Raw genomic sequence first — 20,733 nt, 5'->3', positions numbered from 1 at the left:
ACTCTTGACCCCCAAACTCCATTCCCCCATTTTCCCTTCATCATACTCCTGGACATTTTTGGCCCTGTGTGTGCATGGCTGTTGGGAACAAAGATCACATTTCCCAGCCTCCCATGCAGCCAGATGTTGCATGTGACTAAGTTCTGTCCAACAGAGTGTGACCAGACGTTCTGTCTGACTTCTAGGAAGAGTCCTTAAAGGGTGCAGCACAACCTTCTGTCCTTCCTCCTTCTTATACGTGTAGTGTGGATGCAATGACTGGAGCTCACACTGCCTGGCTTCCAGCACTACAGCGGTGGCTACAGCTTCCTGATCCCAGGATCACAGCTCAGAACATACACCCCTGGATCCAGCAACTACAGCAGGGACTTCCTGATTCCTCCCTCTGCTGTCTGTGACCAAGGTGGTGACTCTCTAGGAGGTCAGTTCTGCAGCCTTAGTCTGGGAGTCATTTCTCAGGGCTAGGCCTAAAGCCTGCTCCCCAGCTGTTATGAGCTGACTTGTGCTCCCCCATCCCCAAATTCGTATGTTGAAGTCCTAACCCCCAAGACCTTGATCTTATTATAGCAGCCCTGGCAAACTAATAGAGCAGCCCTTCCAACGACTCTGTAAACTCTCACTTCCCAGGGTAAACCCTTTCAGTTAAAATAGCTCATGGTTTTTGTTTCCCACAACTGAGCCCTGGCCAACATTCTACAATCTACGGTAGATGTCTGCATAGAAGTGTTCTTCTGCAGCAGTGATTCAAGCCTGTACAAGGTACCCGCCAGTTTATTTATTAAACTAACTAACAGGAAGAAAAACCAACTGCAGAACTCTTCCCATTGTTTGTACAGGCTCTAATTACCATTAGTAATTGCGATTTGCTTTATTGGAGGGTTTCAGCAAGATCTGCCCTTGTGTATGCTTCCATGAGTACAATCTAATTATTTTATCTCTATTTTATCTCACAAACTGAGATTTTACCAATCAGGAAAAAAAAGGTCCCAAATTTTGGGAAGAAACAAAAGCCACTGTTTTGTTTTGGTTTTTTTTTTTCCTAAAAGGTACATTTTTTAAAACTACCAACTACTATTATCTTTAATTCTTTTTTTTTTTTTTAAATGGAGTTTCACTCTTGTTGCCCAGGCTGGAGTGCAATGGCATGATCTCAGCTCACTGCAGCCTCCACCTCCCGGGTTCAAGCGATTCTCCTGCCTCAGCCTCCCAAGCTGGGATTACAGGCGCGTGCCACCACGCCTGGATAATTTTTTGGTATTTTTAGTAGAGACAGCGTTTTACCATGTTGACCAGGCTGGTCTCAAACTCCTGAATGCAGGTGATCCGCCTGCCTTGGCCACCCAAATTGCTGGGATTACAGGCATGAGCCACCACAACCAGGCTTCAATTCTTATAGAAATGTTTTATGACCAAAAAATTAGTAAGATCAGATTGTCGGGGCCAAAAAATAAATAAATAAGTGATCCCAGGATGGATGGTGCTTTCAGCTGAATATATTTAAGCTTCTGTAAAAAACTTCTAATCATATCCTTTTTTTTCTCATTTTATTACACTGTCAGCCGTGTCAGCAGTTGGGACTCAGCCCTGTACATGAAAGCAAAACATGCAGGAGTCCAGGTCTCGTTTTCCAAAGGTTATGCCAACCTTGCACACCATTCCTTAAATGTAGCAATGTAGCAACAAAAGGGCAATGTAGCAACACAAGAAAATACTTCAAGGATAACAGAACATAAACAATATACCAATACTGTATTACAATTTCAACTAAGTTAAATCGCCCACAAATGGGGCTTGAAAAAAATTACAGAAAATATAAATTTTCATCACGATTGCACAATTAATTAATTTTTTTTTCCTTTGTTGTTTCCACCCTTACTCCTACTTCTAAAGAAAAACTGGGGCCGGGCCTGGTGGCTCACACTTGTAATCCCAGCACTTTGGGAGGCCGAGGCGGGTAGATCACCTGAGGTCAGGAGTTCAAGACCAACATGGGGAAGCCCTGTCTCTACTAAAAATACAAAAAATTAGCCGGACATGGTGGCACGTGCCTGTAATCCCAGCTACTTGAGAGGCTGAGGCAGGAGAATCGCTTGAACCCGGGAGCCGAGATGGCACCACTGCACTCCAGCCTGGGCAACAGAGCAAGACTCCGACTAAAAAAAAAAAAAAAAAAGAAAGAAAAGGAAAGAAAAGAAAAAGAAAAATTGGAAACCGAGCAGGTTTTATTTAATAAATTAGCATTAGCATTTTCACATTGCTGTTAATGTTGCTATGTGTCCATTAGAGGGCATTAGCGAACAACACAAGAATGGAAAGGAAAACGGTACTCACGGTCACCTGCGCACAGGATCTGAAAGAGAAAAAGAAAACGGAAGTCAGCAGATTCATTCAGCCATGGAAAATGCAAATCAGAAATAAAGCAGTTGAGGATTTAATAATGGGGGTGGGGTGGTAAGAAGCACATTAAGCAAAGGTCGGCTGGTCACGGTTAGGGCGTCTTGGGACATTAAACACAGGGAATCATTGCAACCTCGGGTCAATTACAAAGGATTAACTGAGTTATGTGGGGGCTGGCGGCTGCTGACTCCCAGTGCCCAGTGTTTCTCCCCAGACACAACCCCCCACCTCCAGCCCTCTCCCCAGAGCAACTCCCCAGGTCAGCACCTCCCTCTACCCACTGTGTGATGAGTTGAAGCAGGACACAGAAGCAGACACCAGATTGTGGGGGCCAAAAAAGGGCAGTTGGGTGGGTGGCAGGGGGGTACCAAGACCAGCACACCCCTTCCCCAGACCCATTTCCCAGTCCTGACAGCACGGTGGAAACCAGATGTGCAGCAGAAGAAATCCACTGGGTTTGGGATTTTCACTGTACAAAAATTCATCTTTTTCTATCAGTAGGTGGCAGTAAAATTTTTTAATCACATGTCAAGCAGCTTTGGGAAGAATTAGTGTTTGACACACAAGAGGCCTTAAAGGTTTAGCTGACAGTGTCAGCTGGGGAAGGGAGCAGCCCTCAAGGATATTCATTGTGATCCATAATTATTTCCCTATACTTTAAAAACCTAAAGTGATTCAAGGTTGTACACTCTATTGTTTCATAAACACATCTTTTTGGTGAATAGAATATTTTTTTTTTTAAGTAGGATTGTCACAAAGAATAAAATAATCAAAAAGGACCCCGGTGGAAAAAGTTATCCTCCTACTTTCCATGACACTTAGAATAAAATTCAAACCCAACCACAACCCACCAGCCCCTCTGGTCTCGCTGCCCACTCACATTCTCGAAACTGATTCTCCCCTAGAGCCTTTACATATTTACTCACTCCCACAAACACATTCTGCCCAGACCTTTTCATGGCCTGCCCAAAACGCCACCTCCTTGGCAAGTCCTTCTCCAAGCAGCCATGGAAACCAACACCCCTCACTCTCCATCCATCACTGACTCCTCCAACCACACTGTGTGCTCCATGAGAATAGAGACCTTGTCTGTGCCCCGTGGCTAGAATGGTGGACACAGTAGGCGCTCAATAAACGGCACTGGAAGGAAAGAACGAACCCAGAGGGGAAAGTCTTGCCCCAAGGTCCTCCAACTCTCAAACTTCCCATTCCCACCTTCCACCCTACCGTCAAGTCCTTCGCATCTCGGGTCTACCATGTTTCAGCTCATCTTTCTCCTCCAGCCCCTGCCCTTCAATCTATGCTGAGCCTCAATCCACAGTCTATGATGAATCATAGGAGAGAGGGAGAAAAAAGAGAAGTCAGTAGCTCGGCAAGTCGCACAGGGCAGCAAACATTTTTTTGCCCAGTTAGAGGAAAGATTAAAGTAAAAGCACTGTGGGAGGCTATACTTGGAAATGCATTCTGTGGATAAAAAGGAACTCTAAGTACCTACTATGTAACAGGCACTGTGCTAGGCTTTCTACATGCCTTGTCTCAGCACAGAACCACCATGGAGTGACGGCTAAGAGCTGGGACCTGGACTTAGACCACCTGAAGGAAGTCGTTCACTGCTTCTGGCCATGTGACTGTGGGCAGGCAGCTTGCTTAATTAACCTCTCTGTCCCTCCCTGTCTGTATCTGCCAACAGGACGATCCCTGCTTTAACGAGAGTTAAGTTAAATGATCTATTTGCGCTGCTGCTGTCACCATCATCATCCTTACCACTTCACAGCAACCCTGTGAGGCACTTTTATCCCCATTTTACAGATAACACCACCGAGGCTCAGATCCTCCTGATAGAAACCAATGTGTAATCTGAAGCTCATACTCTCCCCAGCATTGTTTTCCAAAGTATTTTTTGAATAATTTATTTTTATAATTTTTTTTTTTTTTTTAAGAGACAAGGTCTCACTCTGTCACAGGCTGGAGTGCAGTGGTACAACCACAGTTCACTGCATCCTTGATCTCACATGCTCCAGCGATCCTCCCACCTAAGCCTCCCAAGTAGCTGGGACTACAGGCATGCACCACCACACCCAGCTAATTTTTTTATTTTTGTATGGGGACAGGATCTCACTTTGTTGCCCAGACTGGTCACAAGCTCCTGGGCTCAAGCAAGCCTCCCACCTTGGTTTCCCAAAGTGCTGGGATTATAGGCAGGAGCCACCATGTCCAGCTTTTTTCTCCAAGTATTTAAATAGACCAACAACCCAGTTGCAGAGGGCATGGAGGCCCAGAGACAATAAGTGGCTTGTTCACGGAAACACAGCCAGAGAGGACACACAAGAACCAGAACCCAGATCTTGACCTCCACCACTCTCCCTTACATCTTCACAGCAAAGTCACTAGTACAGATGACCCAAAGCTTCTGCTGGTCCCCGTAGCTGGACAGAAGGAGCAAATATTAAGAAAAGAGATCAAGTTCACGATTCAGCAGTGACAGACACGGGAAGAATGCAGTACGGCCCACAGTTCTGGCCAAAGACTTCCCTGTACACCCCAGGTGTAGCAGAAAACCTGTCAGTCACCCAGATGCGCCCAGGAACACCCAGTGCTACCCAGAAGGTGGAAGCTTCTCTGTCCCCTTTCCTGAGGGGAAACCCCTTGCCGGTGAGCCTTCCAGCCTTGTACATTGCTCCACTGCCCTAGAGATGGTTCTAGTTTCACATCCTCCTTTGTTTGTGCTGATAAGTCGAACCCTTTCTTTTTTCTTTTTTTTTTTTTTTTTTTTTCCTTGCCAGCAGGAAAAAGCACTGCCAGTCCCAACTATCGTTCCAGTCACAAGGATCCTCCTCCAGGCCTCAGAGAAAAATAAACTGTTAACACGGCTTTCTGCACTATCCCAATTTAGCCAAACCTGCAGCCATGACATCAGTGGTCCACTCTGAACACTGGATTCTTCCCACTCAAAAACTAAGGCCGGGCACGGTGGCTCATGCTTGTAATCTCAGCACTTTGGGAGGCAGAAGCAGGTGGATCACCAGAGGTCAGGAGTTCCAGACCAGTCTGGCCAACATGGCGAAACTCCATCTCTACTAAAAATACAAAAATCAGCCAGGTGTGGTTGCATGCACCTGTAATCCCAGCACTCTGGGAGGCTAAGGCAGGAGAATCGCTTGAACTGGGGAGATGGAGGTTGCAGTGAGCTGAGATCGCGCCACTGCACTCCAGCCTGGATAACACAGTGAGACTCCGTCTCAAAAAGAAAAGAAAAAAAAAGAAACTAAGTCACAGGCATCTTACCAGCTGCATTTATACCTAAAACTTCTAAAATTTTCCCCAACTCCTCTACACGAAAATCCTACATGTACATACACATCAAAACAGACCCCCTACGTCTTCTCCTCTTCCCCTCTGACATGACTGTGTCATTAAACCTGTCTCCCAGTCTGCAAACCTGAGTAACCTCTGGTTCTTCCCTCCTCTTCATTCTTTGTGGGTCACATAAAGATGTTTCCTTGCCCAGCACACTCTGACTTCCCCGCTTCTGTACTGTGCATATTGTAAACCAAGTCCTCATAACCTCCAGCCCCAAATCACAGAAACAGCCTCATCCTAGGGCTGAGAAACACTCAGGGCATTTCCATTTTCATTTCCTGAAGCTCCTGGTACACACACGTACACACAAAATTAGGAAGTACCAGAACAGGGTTGTACCTACTGCTGTATATTTTTGGTTTTGCTTCTGTTAGAGCATCACCCTGACTCGACCTACAACCCCTCATTTGGAATTTAAGAGGCCTTAAACGGGGGCCTTTTGTGAACACCAGTGGTGACAGCCAGGCCCTACTCCCTCATCCATATACCTGGTTGCCTCTCCCTTCAATCCACAGTAAAAAAAAATAAACAGAACTTGCAAATTCCTCTTTCCAAAACATGCAGTATTAGCCAGGATCCTAGCTGGAGCAGATGACACACTCAACCAAGGTGAGGTGAGTGAGAGTTTTAAAGGGTCTGTTTTCAAGGGTGAGGGTGGGGTTAAGGAAAACCAGTAAGAGATGGGCAAGAATCCTGGGGTAGCAGCAGCGAGAAAGGGCAAGGAGAGAGGCCAAGGCTGCTTCCCTCATCTCTATCTGGGGCCTCTCACCAGGCTGGCCCACTGGAAGCTGGAGGCCAAGGGCACCCGCTGGTGTAGAACATAAAGGTCAGTCTCCTCCTGGTGGGAAGAGGAGGATAGAGACGGGTGGGCAGGGTCTCAGGAGTCCACAAGAGATCCGTGGCACAGAGCTCCCATCACGTCACCACTGAGAGCCCGTCAGTCTGGCAGGTGTGGACTAGGGTGGTTAACAGGTTAGTTCAACTTCCACTGTCACTCATGAGCTCTGGCACGTGAGGGTCTTGTGGAGCCATTGGTTTCATCTACTGTAAAATGATGCAGGGGCATCTGCAATACAGACCCCACATCTGAGATGTCCTGAGACTCGAACAACAGAAGGTTCCTTAATTCCCAGCCTGACAGCCTCCTTCTTGCCTCACTGAACCTCCGCAGCTACCGCCCTTCAATTCACTTGGTGACTTCCTGTGACTGCTGTAGCCCCTAGGAGCTCTCCAGGCTCTCAGCCCCTCTCCTGTCCATCCTGCTGTCCATGCTGCTAACTGTGGCCCTGCAGGGCCCCAGGCCCCAGGTTAGGTGCCAAAGATGCAGAGGGTACTTAAGGTGGTCCTGACTCCCCAAAAGCTCACAGGCAAAAAAAGCAGTGAAAGATCTGGGTGCGCCAGGACCTGGTGAGCTTGCAGGATGGAAAGGGAGGGACTTGAGGGATGGGGAGGGAGAGGCTTGGGGATACTCCAGGGTCATATGCAGGGGTAGAGTGGCAGAAAACGTGACATAAAGAGTGACCCTGTGTGAGAATCTAATGCTGTTCCATTCTACTTATTATAATATTGACTAAACCCTTAGCTACTGGCCAATCATATGTCAGATGTTGTATTTATCATCTCATTCAAGCCTTACAATAATCCCAGCAGGGAAGAACTGTGTTTATCCCCATTTTACAGATGTAGACACCGAGCCCTGGAAAAGTTAAGGTCCTGACCGAGCATCTTACAGTCAGTAAGTCTAAGATTCAGCCCCATGTCAGTCTGACCCTGAAGTCCTTGACCTTAACCACCCCCAGGGAGCACTAAGCTGGTTCAGCTCTGGGCAGGTCTCAGCTGAGACCATGAAACCCAAAGGCAGTTCCAGGGCTGCAGGTCACAAACCCCTGCCTGTCCTGGGCCTTGGGAACAGCCCCCATCAACCCATTTGAATGGACTGAATTAAGGCAGTTTGCACAAGTTTCTCAAAAGGAGCAGTGTTTGGGGGTAAATTCACGGAGCAGCCTGGATTTCAGCAAGTGACAAAGCTCTCCAGGTTTTCTGTTATCCACGTTGGGCTTTTAAGGATGGGTAATAAGTGACTGAATAGCACAATGGGTAACAATAGACTCTTTATCCTTCTAAAACCAAACCCACACACCATATGACAATAGTTATTTTTACCCACTGACGTAATTAACCAAAATGTGAACCGCTTCAAGCAATGTTTAAAATCAAATAGCAGTTTATGGGATTTGCAGCAGCACAGATTTCAACTCTGAAAGGCCATCATTCTTCCTGCTCTCCCATTTATCTGCCACGTGAACATTATCCAACAACTCCCTATAAAACTGGTTCCTCAAAGGTAAATCATTAAAATGACAGGCTGGGTGGGCCCTCCCACTCGACCCAGAAGCCAGACAACGAACACCCATTGTAGAAAGCTCCCCAGAAGGCAGGTGTGGCATTGTGGGGTAGCCTGAGTATCTCCCGTCCAAAAGGCAGGGACAGGCAGGCCAGCAGGCAGCCCGGTGAACAGTGCCTCAAGCACAAGGCATCAGGCACAGCAAGATGAGAACAGGCCGGCTTCCCTGCCTCATCTGCAGATAAACTCTCTGAACTTCATGCTGTCATCAGGGACTGTGGGGAAGGGTCAGAATAATTCACAATTCCAGGTCCCAAAAATGCCATGGAAGGCTTCACTGGAAGGAACGAGAACCAACCACCCTGCAAAGATCCCCTGGCTCATCTTTCCCCTTGGGGAGCTGGAGGCATGATGGCCTCTTCCAAGAGCACACAGAAAAAAGTAGCCAGAAGGGCTATTTTGGTGAGGCTGTGTGGACTTTGAGACGCACAGCTGAGGGTGAACTTAGAAATCCCAGGCCAGAAGTTTCCATTGAGTATTTTTAGCAATAGAACTATTTTCTCAAAAAGACTCTTATGAGGAACTCCATACATACGGGTATACAGTTCCACATTTCATACATATCTGTGTATGTATATACTGGGTATACACCTGGATAAAAGCAGCTTTTTCAAAGTTCAAATCACCTTGCTTTTTACTTTGAACATAACTGATGTACAATCAAATTAAGAAGCAGATGGTTTCCAGTGAATTTTAAAATTTGACGTGATTCGCTATTTGGGCAAATGTGTTGGTTGGTTTTTTTGGTTTGTTTTGTTTTTTAAATTGTTTCATTGTTGTTGTTGTTGTTGTTGTTGTTGTTTGTTTGCTTTTTTGAGACAGGGTCTCACTCTGTGGTCCAGGCCAGAGTACAATGGCACAATCACAGCTCACCGCAGCCTTAAACTCCCAGGCTCAAGCAATCCCCCAGCCTCGGCCTTCCGAGTAGCTCAAACTACACATGTGTCCTACTATACCCAGCTAATTTTTTTTTGTTTTTTGTAGAAATGGGGTCTCCCTATACTTCCCAGGCTGGTCTCAAACTCCTGGCCTCAACTGATCCTCCCACCTTAGGCTTCCAAAGTGCTGGGCAGGCATGAACCACCACACTCCATCCTGAGCAATTGCTCTCATTACAATTTCAAATATATTCAAATACGAGAGTGCAGGTTGCTTTTAATTAAACTGAAAGCAAATGCTTATGGAACCCCTGACACACCTCAAGGAGCACACTTTAAAAATGTGTGATCTACCTATCCTTTGACTTTATGGAGGAAGAAAGTAAGTCCCAGAATGGTCTAGCAACTCAACCCAGAGCACCCAGTATCGAGACTAAAATACAAATCCTGCACTCCTCCACAGGGCTAATCCCTTCATCTGAAGAGAGGGTCAGAGTTGGCAATCCCCAAGTCCCTATCTGAACCCTTTCTCCACCATGTATGATAAATCTGGGGGTTCTAAATTAAGGCTCCCCTGTCTGAATCTAGCCCACTGTCATGCATTGCTTGACCTGTGATGTTATTAAAATCTTAAGTATTTAAAAATTAGGGAGATAGAAGTCAGGTGCAGTGGCTCACACTTGTAATCCCAGCACTTTTGAGGCTGAGGCAGGTGGATCATCTGAGTTCAAGGGAGTTCAAGACAAGCCTGGCCTGTAACATGGTGAAACCCCATCTCTACTGGAAAAAAATATATATATATACACAAAAATTAGCTGTGCATGGTGGTGCACACCTGCAATCCGAGCTACGCGGAAGGCTGAGGCAGGAGAATTGCTTGAACCTGGGAGGCAGAGGTTACAGTGAGCCAAGATTGCGCCATTGCACTCCAGCCTGGGCAACAAGAGCAAAACTCCATCTCAAAAAAAAAAAAGAAAAGAAAATTAGGGAGATAGCATTTTTTAAATCTTGTTTTTTGGATTCTCAAACAGATCTGGCTTTCTCCTCTGGCCACATTAAGGACATGAATTGGATCTGAGTGTCGGCCTCGCTTCCCATGGGGGAGGTGCTTGGAGTTCACAGCCATTCCCTAGTAATGTCACCCCAACGCTGAGGACAAATGGCAGTTGCCAAGCAACATGGCCCCCACGCTGTTGGTTTTCTGTATCAAACATGAGCATGCAAAAGACTGAGAGGCAGTATGCTTTTCCACCTTTTTCTCTATTCCACTTATTTATGTCCCCAAATGTCCCTGAAGATGTTGGTGTTTGTAACCCTTGATCAAAGTGCACCTTGCAACCAAAGTCCACGGGTTGAAATGATTAACAAACTGTTTACTTTCTAAGTGTCTCTCCTAGGAGACGATTTCTGGCCCATGTCAGGTGTGAATAATGTGCACAGTGTGGATATAAAACGTACCATTCTGCTTGCCACTACTTTTTCTCCTCACCCCTGAACCGGCCCCTCACACTGCCACCACCACGATCCCCAAAAAAGAGCAAAAACCAGGGCAGAGAGTTTCAGTTCTTCAGCTGAAGACTTCTGGTTGCATGCATTTAAATCTGAATACTGAAACCACTCCATTAATCCTACCAGTTATCTCCTGCACTGCTCGTCCACCTTAGAACATGGGTAAAAACAGCTAACAGGCACCATTTACCAAATGCTTGCTGTGTTCAGGGCTAGCTCCCCACGGAACCCTCCCTTCCCCACTGCCCAGCTGACTGTATATACAACCCACACCTTCCTGACTCCCCAGGTTCCACATCCCTCCCAGAGGAGGACACCAGCTTCCAAGTTCCAGGTTCACAAACTGCCTCCGACTGAACACAAAATGCTAAGCGGGTCTCTGTCTACACTCGGGCCAGAAAAGCCAAGGGTGAGCTCTATCACAGGCCCATGAGGAACATCAGCAGTGAGGTCAACAGACCCAGATGCTTCTCATGGAACTACATGCAGTCACCTGGGTCCTTCCAAGGCTTTGCAAACAGAAGTTCCCACAGTCAAACGACCACCCCACCGACTCCCACCACACTACAGACATGAGGATGACAGAGACAGGGTGGGGCAGAGGAGCCTCAGGACTTAGAGGCAGGCCTGGGTTTGAAGCCTGGCACCACCACCTATTAGCAGGATGTCCCCGGGTCAGTGACCTAACTTCTTGCATTTTTTCACCTGTCAGTTACCAACCACTCTGCAAGCTTGGTGAGGGGATTAGCAGCACACAGTAGGGGCTTTAGAAACAGCAGCAAATGTCATGGACCCCAAAAGGGGAAGTCACCTGGCACTGTCAGCCACTGAGTGCAGGAACTTTGAGGACAGCGGGATCCTACCAGCTACAGGAACCTGAGAAAGCCACTTACCCACTCTCAGCAATGAGCAATGACAGGAGGGAACTGAAGCAAAGGTGGGTAAAATGCTGATCAGTAATCAACCTGAAACATGGGCACTTGGAAGTCTATTTGATCTTTTCTTTTTCTTTTTCTTTTTCTTTTTGAGAACAGAGTTTCGCTCTTGCTGCCTAGGCTGTAGTACAATGGCGCAATCTCGGCTCACTGCACTCTCTGCCTCCCGGGTTCAAACAATTCTCCTGCCTCAGCCTCCCAAATAGCTGGGATTATAGGCATGCGCCACCACACCCAGTTAATTTTTTGTATTTAGTAGAGACAGGGTTTCACCATGTTGGCTAGGCTGGTCTCAAACTCCTGACCTCAGCCTCCCAAAGTGCTGGGACTGCACCCAGCCCATTTGATCATTTTCATAACTAAGAGAAAATGGCAGGGGGTGCTTGGGATATCTCTGTGAAACTTGCTCTACATTTTGCTGTGAACCTAAAAGTGCTCTAAAAATAGTCTTTAAAAAAAAAAATATATATATATATACACACACACACACACACACACACACACACACACATACACACACACAGTATTTACCTCATAAGACTGTTGTGGCAAGTATTAAATTATATAATCTACATGAGGCATTTAGCATACAAGGGGCACACAATAAATAGTAACTATTATTATAATCACTACCACTAGCACGGCCTCGGGAAGGAGGGTTCAAGGGCTGAAACATGGGAGAGGTGAACCACCTCACTAGGATAAAGCAGGGCCAGAAGGTATCTCTGCGAACACAGAAGCCTGAACAGCAGAGAGGGGCAAGTCAGTGTCTTGGATTCTGCTGCATGAAAGGAGGGACTTGGGCTGAAGTTCTCAGACTAGCTACATTCTTGTCTCCTGCTGCCCATCATGGCCAGAACTGCACTGAGCCCCCAAGGCTGCCACCCCACCTCCACCGAAGGAGCTCAATGCCCTCTGCAAAGCCTCCGTCACTCCCACAACACACACCTGTCAGTGGGGTCTGCCGAGTTTAGCTGGGAGCCCAGGACCCAGGTCCCCTCTTCCCCATGTGCCAGGAAAGTCCAAGGCTGGGCTCAGACATCTCAGGTGGTGTTGACAGGTCAGCTCTTAGACAGTCTCCTGCCAACAACAGTCCCTTTCAATTAGAAGTTAGGGCATCATTTGACTTCAATCCAGACAGCACAGGAAACTGCTGCTGTTCTGCAATCCCCTTTCAACGATAACCTAAATACAACCATCAGCAAAGGCAAAACAAATTCAGGGTAAACCCATCTAGTCATCCTAAGACTTTTGATAAAATGGCACCTTAGCAAATCACATTGAGCAGGTACTCTCAAGCCAGAAATGCCACAAAGCAGACACTTTTATTTGACATCCATGCAATGGAAAAAGAACTCTGAGCGTCAGATAGGAGATCACTGGAGAGCTGGTGCACCAGAGCCTAACCACAATCAGAAGAGAGTGACAGGAGGAGACAGGTGATTTTCAACATTTCATCAAGCCTCGTGAGTGCCCTAAATCAGGGTTCAGTAAACGTCTTCTGTAAGAGGTCAGATAGTAAACATTTTAGGCCTGGCAGGCTTTAAACCGTGCCCTTGTACTGTGAAACCAGCCATCGATGATATGTAAACTAACGACCTTAGCTGAGTTCCAACAGACCTTTACTTACAAGCATTAAATGTGTATTTCATGTAATTTTCATGTGTCATGAAACATTATTCTTTGATTTTTTTTCTTCACCCATCTAAAAATGTAGAAACTATTCTTGGCTCTTGGGCACCCAAAAACAAGTAGTGGCTGCCTTTGGCCCAAGGGCCGTAGTTTGCTGACCCTTCCCCTAAATCATCCATTTACCCTGGACAGAGCCACAGGGATGGACCTGCAGCAGCTCAGAGCAGGGACCGTGTGTGGTCTGGTTCTGATTCTATATCCTGGTTCTGGCGATTACTAGCTTAAGATCTGAGCTAAGTTTCAATCTTCCCCTCTGAAAGGAAGGATTATGGCAGGACTCTCCTCAAGCCCTTAAGAGAATTAAGTGAAATAATATCAGGCAGGAGGCAGATGTTCGACAGAAGATAACTCTATTATTACTATGGTTATTTCTAGATTTCAATCAACCCAATTTAAGAACACAGGGTCTCAATGTTTGTCTGAATTTCCCATTGGAGATTTTTGGTGGATAAGATATGGGAAGGCACAAATGAATACAGGTTATTTAGAAGATAAAACGATTTGAAACGCGGGTCCACTGGCAACAGAGGATGGTGCCTGGTGGTCAAGGCGGTGGGACCACAGCTGCCTTCTGAAAGCAGGCCCTGTGGTGTCCACGACATGTGCAGCCCGGCCCACTCTGTGAGCCACGGCATAAGCCTTGCATTTCCATGGATTTACCTTATCCCGCTAGTTACAGCAGAAACTGTTGAGGTAAGAGGAGTCACACACCTCCTACCCACTGAAGCCTAGCTCGTGGCCTTCCCCGTTACATGCTCATTCAGCACCCGCTGGGAACTGGCTGGTGAGGGGAGTTTTAATGGGATTTTCAGGGCCTGGAACAGAGCTGGCCTGGCCTCTCACGGGTCAGGCTGACTAGGCATGCGTGGACACCGGGGCCTCCAGGGCAAGCAGTGAAACTGTGTGATCAGTCAGAAAGGGGACGAGATCCTAGGGATTACCTATACCGACATCCTCTGTTTAGAGTTGAGGAAAGAGGCCCAGAAAGGTAAAGTGACTTATCCAGAACACCTGGGTCTGAAACTCATTCATTCATCCCGGTTCACTGACTGTGTCCCCTAAGCCAGGACCTTTGAACTCTCTAGGGATGGAGCGAAAAAGCCCCCTAGTCTCGGGTTGCTTAAAGGCCGGCAAAAGCAACAAAGAAATAAACGAACAAAAAAACATTTCAGACTGGGCACAGTGGCTCATGCCTGTAATCCTAGCACTTTGCGGGGCCGAGGCAGGGGATTGCCTGAGCTCAGGAGTTTGAGACTAGCCTGGGGCAACATGGTGAAACCCCGTCTCTACTAAAATACAAAAAACTTAGCCAGACATGGCAGTGTACGCCTATAGTCCCAGCTACTCCGGAGGCTGAGGCAGGAGAATTGCTTGAACCTGGGAGGCGGAGATTGCAGTGAGCTGAGATCACACCACTGCACTCCAGCCCAGGCAACAGAGACTCCATCTCAAAAATAAATAAATAAATAAATAAATAAATAAATAAATAAATAAATAAATTCTTTGGGTGGAACCATTTAATTTGGCAAGAACAACTTTTCACATCTTACCATTTTATGTCTCCACTTGATCTCGTTCTGAACTTTTCAACATACACACTTTTTTAAAAAACAACAGATGTAAATCAATGCTTCTGTAAAGGAAAGGGTGAGTCACAAAAGCAGGACTCACATTTCAGGTACATTTTTCCATGTATCAACATACCTCAAATTCCCTGAATGAGCCATGCTGTCATCCCCTACCTTGGCTCATGCTGGTCCTACTACCTAGAAAGTGAGAGCTTCCTCACTCTCTCCTTAGCCCGCTTAATTTCTGCTCATCCTTCTATAAAGATGACCTCTTTAAACTCCCCTCCCCAGCACAGCCAGAGCCTTCCTCGGTGAGTCTGCTCAGCACTCATCTCTTACCACCAGGTGCTGGAATGTCTATGGACTGGCCTGAGACTCGATATCCATGCCTAGCACTTGAACTGACTGGCAGTGGGGCTGGATGGGAAGCAGGAGGGTGGGCTGAAGGATGAGAACAGGGACAGGGTCTAGGCGTGAAAACTAAATTTGATTTGGACAGCAGGAAGGAACACAGAAGAGCAATCAAGCCAAGAACAAGGTGAGAAAAAATTTCAACGGCAAGAAATCACAAAGGAGTAGTTCTCACAGGCTAGGAGGTAGCAGAACCATCCAGGGTAACTTGGTAAAAACACAAAGGCCCAGCACTATTCAACTTCAATCAGCCTGGGCTCAAACCAGCCTGGGCCTCTGTTCTTTACCACAGTCACTGTCTAGGTGACTCAAACACTCTCCCAAGTTTGAGAACAACTGGCTTCAGGTACTTTAGAGAGACAATGTGGAAGGATGATAAAGCCCAGGGCCTGCTCTGATCTGAGGCAGCCACAACCACAAGCCCCCAGGAAGGGCCTGAACAGCCCTAGGGGGTGAACTCAGAGGTGGTTTGGTTTGAGGAAAGCTCAATCCAGAATAAATTGAAGACATTCTTTAATGGTCTTTAAACAAACAAGGTTGGGGGGGTGGCGGGGGCCGGCACAGGAAACTGTTGGGCTAAAACCAGGATAGTTTTGGTGGAGAAAGTGGCCAAAGGGAGTGTCTCCCTCCGATGCCCTGTAAACTTCTGATAGCTTCTTCCAGTTCTCCCTTCAACAAATCCAGCAATCCAACAAATCTTAAAAACAATCCCATCGGCCTTCGTAGGAATTTGGGCTAAGAGTGATTTTCCTAAGAACTCGACACGGTTTTCATACCAAGGTCAGGAAGACCAATCCTCTGCCCCTCAGTGCCTAGCAGATCATTTTCCCGCCTGCTGACTGGCATCATCTTTCCACACAGCACACGGTCGGTCACACTGCGGAGCCCGAGCTTTGCTTTGTGCGCTTTCAGGAAAGAAAATCGACACGTAAAAGGCACAATGGATGCAGACACATCTTGTAAACTGCAACGAACTGTGATCAACTGAGTAAGTCAGCAATTTACAGAAAAAGAACAATGCTGTGGGAGTCAGGGCTGGGTTTGAGTCTCTGCCCCGTAACCCACTATCTGAATGCCACGGGTGAGCCACCAATTCTCCCAAAGCGTCAGTTTCCACATATTCATGGGGGAGCAATGTGGCCAACCACGGCTGTGGCAGGAAAGAACTTCCACAAGCTCTTGTACAAAGTAGATGCTTGAGGCTGGGCACGGTGGCTCATGCCTGTAATCCCAGCACTTTCAGAGGCCAATATGGGTGGATCACCTGAGGTCAGGAGTTCAAGACCAGCCTGGCCAACATGGCAAAACCCCATCTCCACTAAAAATACAAAACTTAGCTGGATGGGGTGGCGGGTACCTGTAATCCCAGCTACTCGAGAGGCTGAGGCAGGAGAAATCACTTGAATCCATGAGGAGGAGGTTGCAGTGAGCCGAGATCGTGCCACTGCACTCCAGCTTGGGTGACAGAGCAAAATCTCCATCTCAAAAAAAAAAAAAGTATATGTTTGAGAAACATTATAGCTGGTTACACTCATAAGGTACACTCATCTTCAGAAGTAGCAACATTTAGCTTTGAACAAAAGATATTCTCCCTCTCCTCCTACCCCCTCTCTCTCTCTCTCCCTCTCACACACACAATAGTATTTTACCCAGTTGAAGATCATTATTAGCTATTAACAATAATTACCACATTGTACAAATAAATTGCATTACAGAAAGGGTCGCTCTCTTCCGAAGTTTCATTAACAAAGAAAAAGCTAAAATTCTCAAAGTCTCATAAGTCCAGTCCATCTTTCTTTGCCATCTAATAAAACACTTTTTATTTCCTTTCATGGGCTTAAACTTCACTAAAAGGCAAATTGTCTGAGGGCACGCTGCTGAGACAACAGGACACTGTGTGTGCTCAAATAATCCCCTGTTCCAGTTGACTGTTTTCTATTTTTCTGAATAGACACTGGACAGAACTGGGAATCAGAAACGGTCCTGTGATCTCTCTAATTGCTTCCACAGACAAGTCCAAAATGGGTAATTTTTTAAAAAGACACAACTGACTCAAACTCCAAATGCTCCTCAAGGAGCCTCAGCCTTCTCTCCGACCATGGCCCGGCTCCCTTGGCCAGCCCTCACCCCCTCAGGGCTGGGCAAAGATTCACATGACAGACCTTTCTGTCTGCCCCTCCAAAGAGCCATCACTACCCAGAACTTAGAAGACAGGGGCCAGGAAGTCGGGGACAACATGTTCTCGGGTATCCATCCTCTTGCTACCCCGAAGTTGACCCAAAGCCTAACCCAAAACGTAACGTTTGGGAGCCTCTCTGTTACAGAGAACTTCTGCACACCAAACACATCCTTCAAGGCCACATACCGACTTCAAATAACACACCCATCGCAGTAAACATGGCAGAAGAGCCCACCAAATCTCCAATCTGACACATCCCAATAGAGATCAGAGTCTAAGTCCCTCCAGCATTTTACTGGGGCTCTCCAAATCCTTGTATTAGATCTGCAAGAAAATAGGTCCAGTTAATCAAAAGGTTGGGCCAACAAGCCCATGCAGAGGCTAATGTCTTATCAGGAAAGAGTGCAAGGTTCAGATTCCCCACAGGCTTGACATCAGACAGACAACACTTCATTTCGGACATCAACCCCCGTCAAAGTTATTTCCCCACTCGGTAAACTTATGCCACAAAGATCTCACTATGGTACTTGGTTAGCTTGACAAAATGACTTTATTGCCATTCGTTAAAAAAAGATAGTAAGAAGCTCCAGCAAGGTGGTTTTGGCAAGGTCGCTTGGTGGCACTCTCTTTGGGACCTAACAATGTACGAATTTTCTTCTTCTTACATGTTTTAGCAAATTAAACATCAGGGGAACATTGTACTTGGTCCTTGCTGTTCAAAGAAAAATTTCCCTGCTTGCACTGTGGCTTCCTGACATCCTGCCAAGTTTCAGACACTGAAATATGAATGGGATTAATAAGGATTAAGAAAGAGTAAATGCTATTAACAGCTCTTCTATTGCATGCATCTATCTTACTCAGGAGCCAATGACCCACCAGGGAAAAAGAAGGGCTGGGAGGGAACTGAGCTCATTCAACACCTGCTCGCAGACAGCAAGGTCAGCAGTTAATGCTGGGCTTTCTCCAACCACAATCATGTGTCTGTCAAAGGTCTGCACCACTCATCTTGACACTTAATCAAAGAACACTTCATCAAGGATCGTCAGAGCCGCAGGAGCCATTAGCAACCAGTGGCTTCCCTTTTGTCCTTTTATTTTTTAGGGCAGCAAAATCTTCTTGAGAAATTACATTTTATAAGAAACCCAAATAAACTCAGATAAAATTGATAATATTATTAGTAAGCCTTAATTTGAAAACTCCAAATTCACATTTACTGATTAGAGAGTATCAATCTATTTTTAAAAGGCAATTTGAGCAAACAAAAACTATATAAAATCGCTTGCTACATTTCCTTCACTTCTGGGTTTCATTCAGTTGTACACAATCAATAAAAGTCTGACTCACAGAGATATATAGTTGCTAATGGTAAAAGTTGAACAATTCATCTCCATTAAATAGACAGCAGAGGTTTCCTTCCTGAAGATGTCATAAAAACAAGTTAAGCTGGCACTAAAAGCAGCACATGGATGGTCACCAATGCTAAAAGTTTTAAACAATAAAAAGACATTTTTTAAAAATTGATCCAAATATCTAATGAAATTCCTGAAACATATCACAAAATATTTGATTGAGAAAGTTTACTCGTGTATACTCTCATCTTAGACAAACTCCACTAAATAATTTTTTAGAAGGATAAACATTTACCTCATTCTATGAAGCCAATATAACTCTGATACCAAGACAGACAAGGACAACATGCGAATGAAAAGTTACAGAGCAATCACATACATGATCATTGAGGCAAAAATCCCAAAGTATTAGTGAAAATAAATCCAGCTATGTATAACAACGAGAGTAACACATCAAGTTGATTTATACCAGGAATACAAGAGTGGTTTAAAAATAGAAAATATAGGCCATTTATTACAGCATCAGATTTTTTAAAATACATAAAGTCATCTCAATGAATTCAGAAAATCATTTGATAATATTCAGCGCTCATATATGAAAAGCTGTTTGCAAACTCAGACTGGAAAGGAGCTTCCTTAACATGGCAATTTGCCCATGTTCACTGCAGCACTATTCACAATAGCCAAGACATGGAAACAACCCACGTGCCCAGCAGGGCCTGGAGGACATGATGCTGAGTGAAATATGCTAAACACACACAGACAAACACTGCACAACTTCACTTGTATGTGGATTTTTTTTTTTTTTTTTTTTTTTTTTTTTTTTGAGACGGTGTCTCGCTCTGTCGCCCTGGCTGGAGTACAATGGCCGGATCTCAGCTCACTGCAAGCTCCACCTCCCGGGTTTACGCCATTCTCCTGCCTCAGCCTCCCGAGCTGCTGGGACTACAGGCGCCCGCCACCTCGCCTGGCTAATTTTTTGTATTTTTTAGTAGAGACGGGTTTTCACCGTGTTAGCCAGGATGGTCTCGATCTCCTGACCTCATGATCCGCCCGTCTCGGCCTCCCAAAGTACTGGGATTACAGGCTTGAGCCACCACGTCCGGCCTGTATGTGGAATATTTTTAAAAAGTCAAACTCAAGTCGGGCGCAGTAGTTCACACCCTGTAATCCTAGCACTTTGGGAGGCTGAGGTAGGTGGTTCACCCGAGGTCAGGAGTTTGAGACCAGTCTAGCCAACATGGTGAAACCCTGTCTCTACTAAAAATATAAAAATCAGCCAGGTGTGGTAGCAATTGCCTGTAATCCCAGCTCCTTGGGAGGCTGAGGCAGGAGAATCTCTTGAGCCCAGGAGGCAGAAGTTGCAGTGAGCCAAGATCTTGCCACTGCACTCCAGCCTGGGCAACAGAGCAAGACCCTGTCTCAAAAAAAAAGAAAAAGGACACTGAATTTTTCAGCAGTAAGTAAGATGCTACCCTTATCAGTTTGGTAACTATCTTTCTATCCCACAGCAGTAGCTAGAAGCACCTACCCGCATTTCTTTTTTCATTTTTATTTTTCTTTTTTTTTTTCTTTCTTGAGATAGAATCTTGCTCTGTGGCCCAGGCTGGAGTGCAGTGGCACAATGTCGGCTCATTGCAACCTCCACCTCCCAGGTTCAAGCGATTCTTTTGCCTCAGCCTACTGAGTAGCTGGGATTACAGGCATGCACCACCGTGCCTGGCTAATTTCTGTATTTTTGTATTTTTTGTAGAGTTGGGGTTTCACTACGTTGTCCAGGCTAGTCTCGAACTCCTGAGCTCAAGTAATCTGCCTGCCTTGGCCTCCCAAAATGTTGGGATTACAGGCACAAGTCACCACACCCAGCCACCTACCTGCATTTCTAAACAGCACCCAGGGGACTCCAGAAATAACAATTCATGCTGCCAAAACCTACAACCTACCAGCTTCACAGGGGAGGCTTACCTCTACCCCACAGACCAGCAACGAAAGCTTCAGGCCCAGTCCTATCCTCAGCAAACTCTGGTTCCCAGAAAACAGGATTGGATCAT

General features: G+C 46.1%; 1 protein-coding gene across 3 annotated transcripts in view; it reads right to left on the bottom strand.

Annotated features, from left to right (window-relative positions):
* The window catches only part of PTPRJ (protein tyrosine phosphatase receptor type J), a 195,107-nt gene that overhangs the window by 64,016 nt on the left and 110,358 nt on the right, over window positions 1-20,733 (bottom strand). For all 3 annotated transcript variants that reach the window (XM_030917180.1, XM_030917179.1, XM_030917181.1), the window contains exon 2: window positions 2,332-2,350. In XM_030917180.1, the coding sequence (XP_030773040.1) occupies window positions 2,332-2,350 (19 nt within the window). The remainder of the gene's footprint in view (window positions 1-2,331; window positions 2,351-20,733) is intronic.

This window comes from Rhinopithecus roxellana, chromosome 15, assembly GCF_007565055.1.
Source record: "Rhinopithecus roxellana isolate Shanxi Qingling chromosome 15, ASM756505v1, whole genome shotgun sequence".
Lineage (NCBI taxonomy): Eukaryota > Metazoa > Chordata > Mammalia > Primates > Cercopithecidae > Rhinopithecus > Rhinopithecus roxellana.
This window is presented reverse-complemented; position numbering and strand designations above follow the sequence as displayed.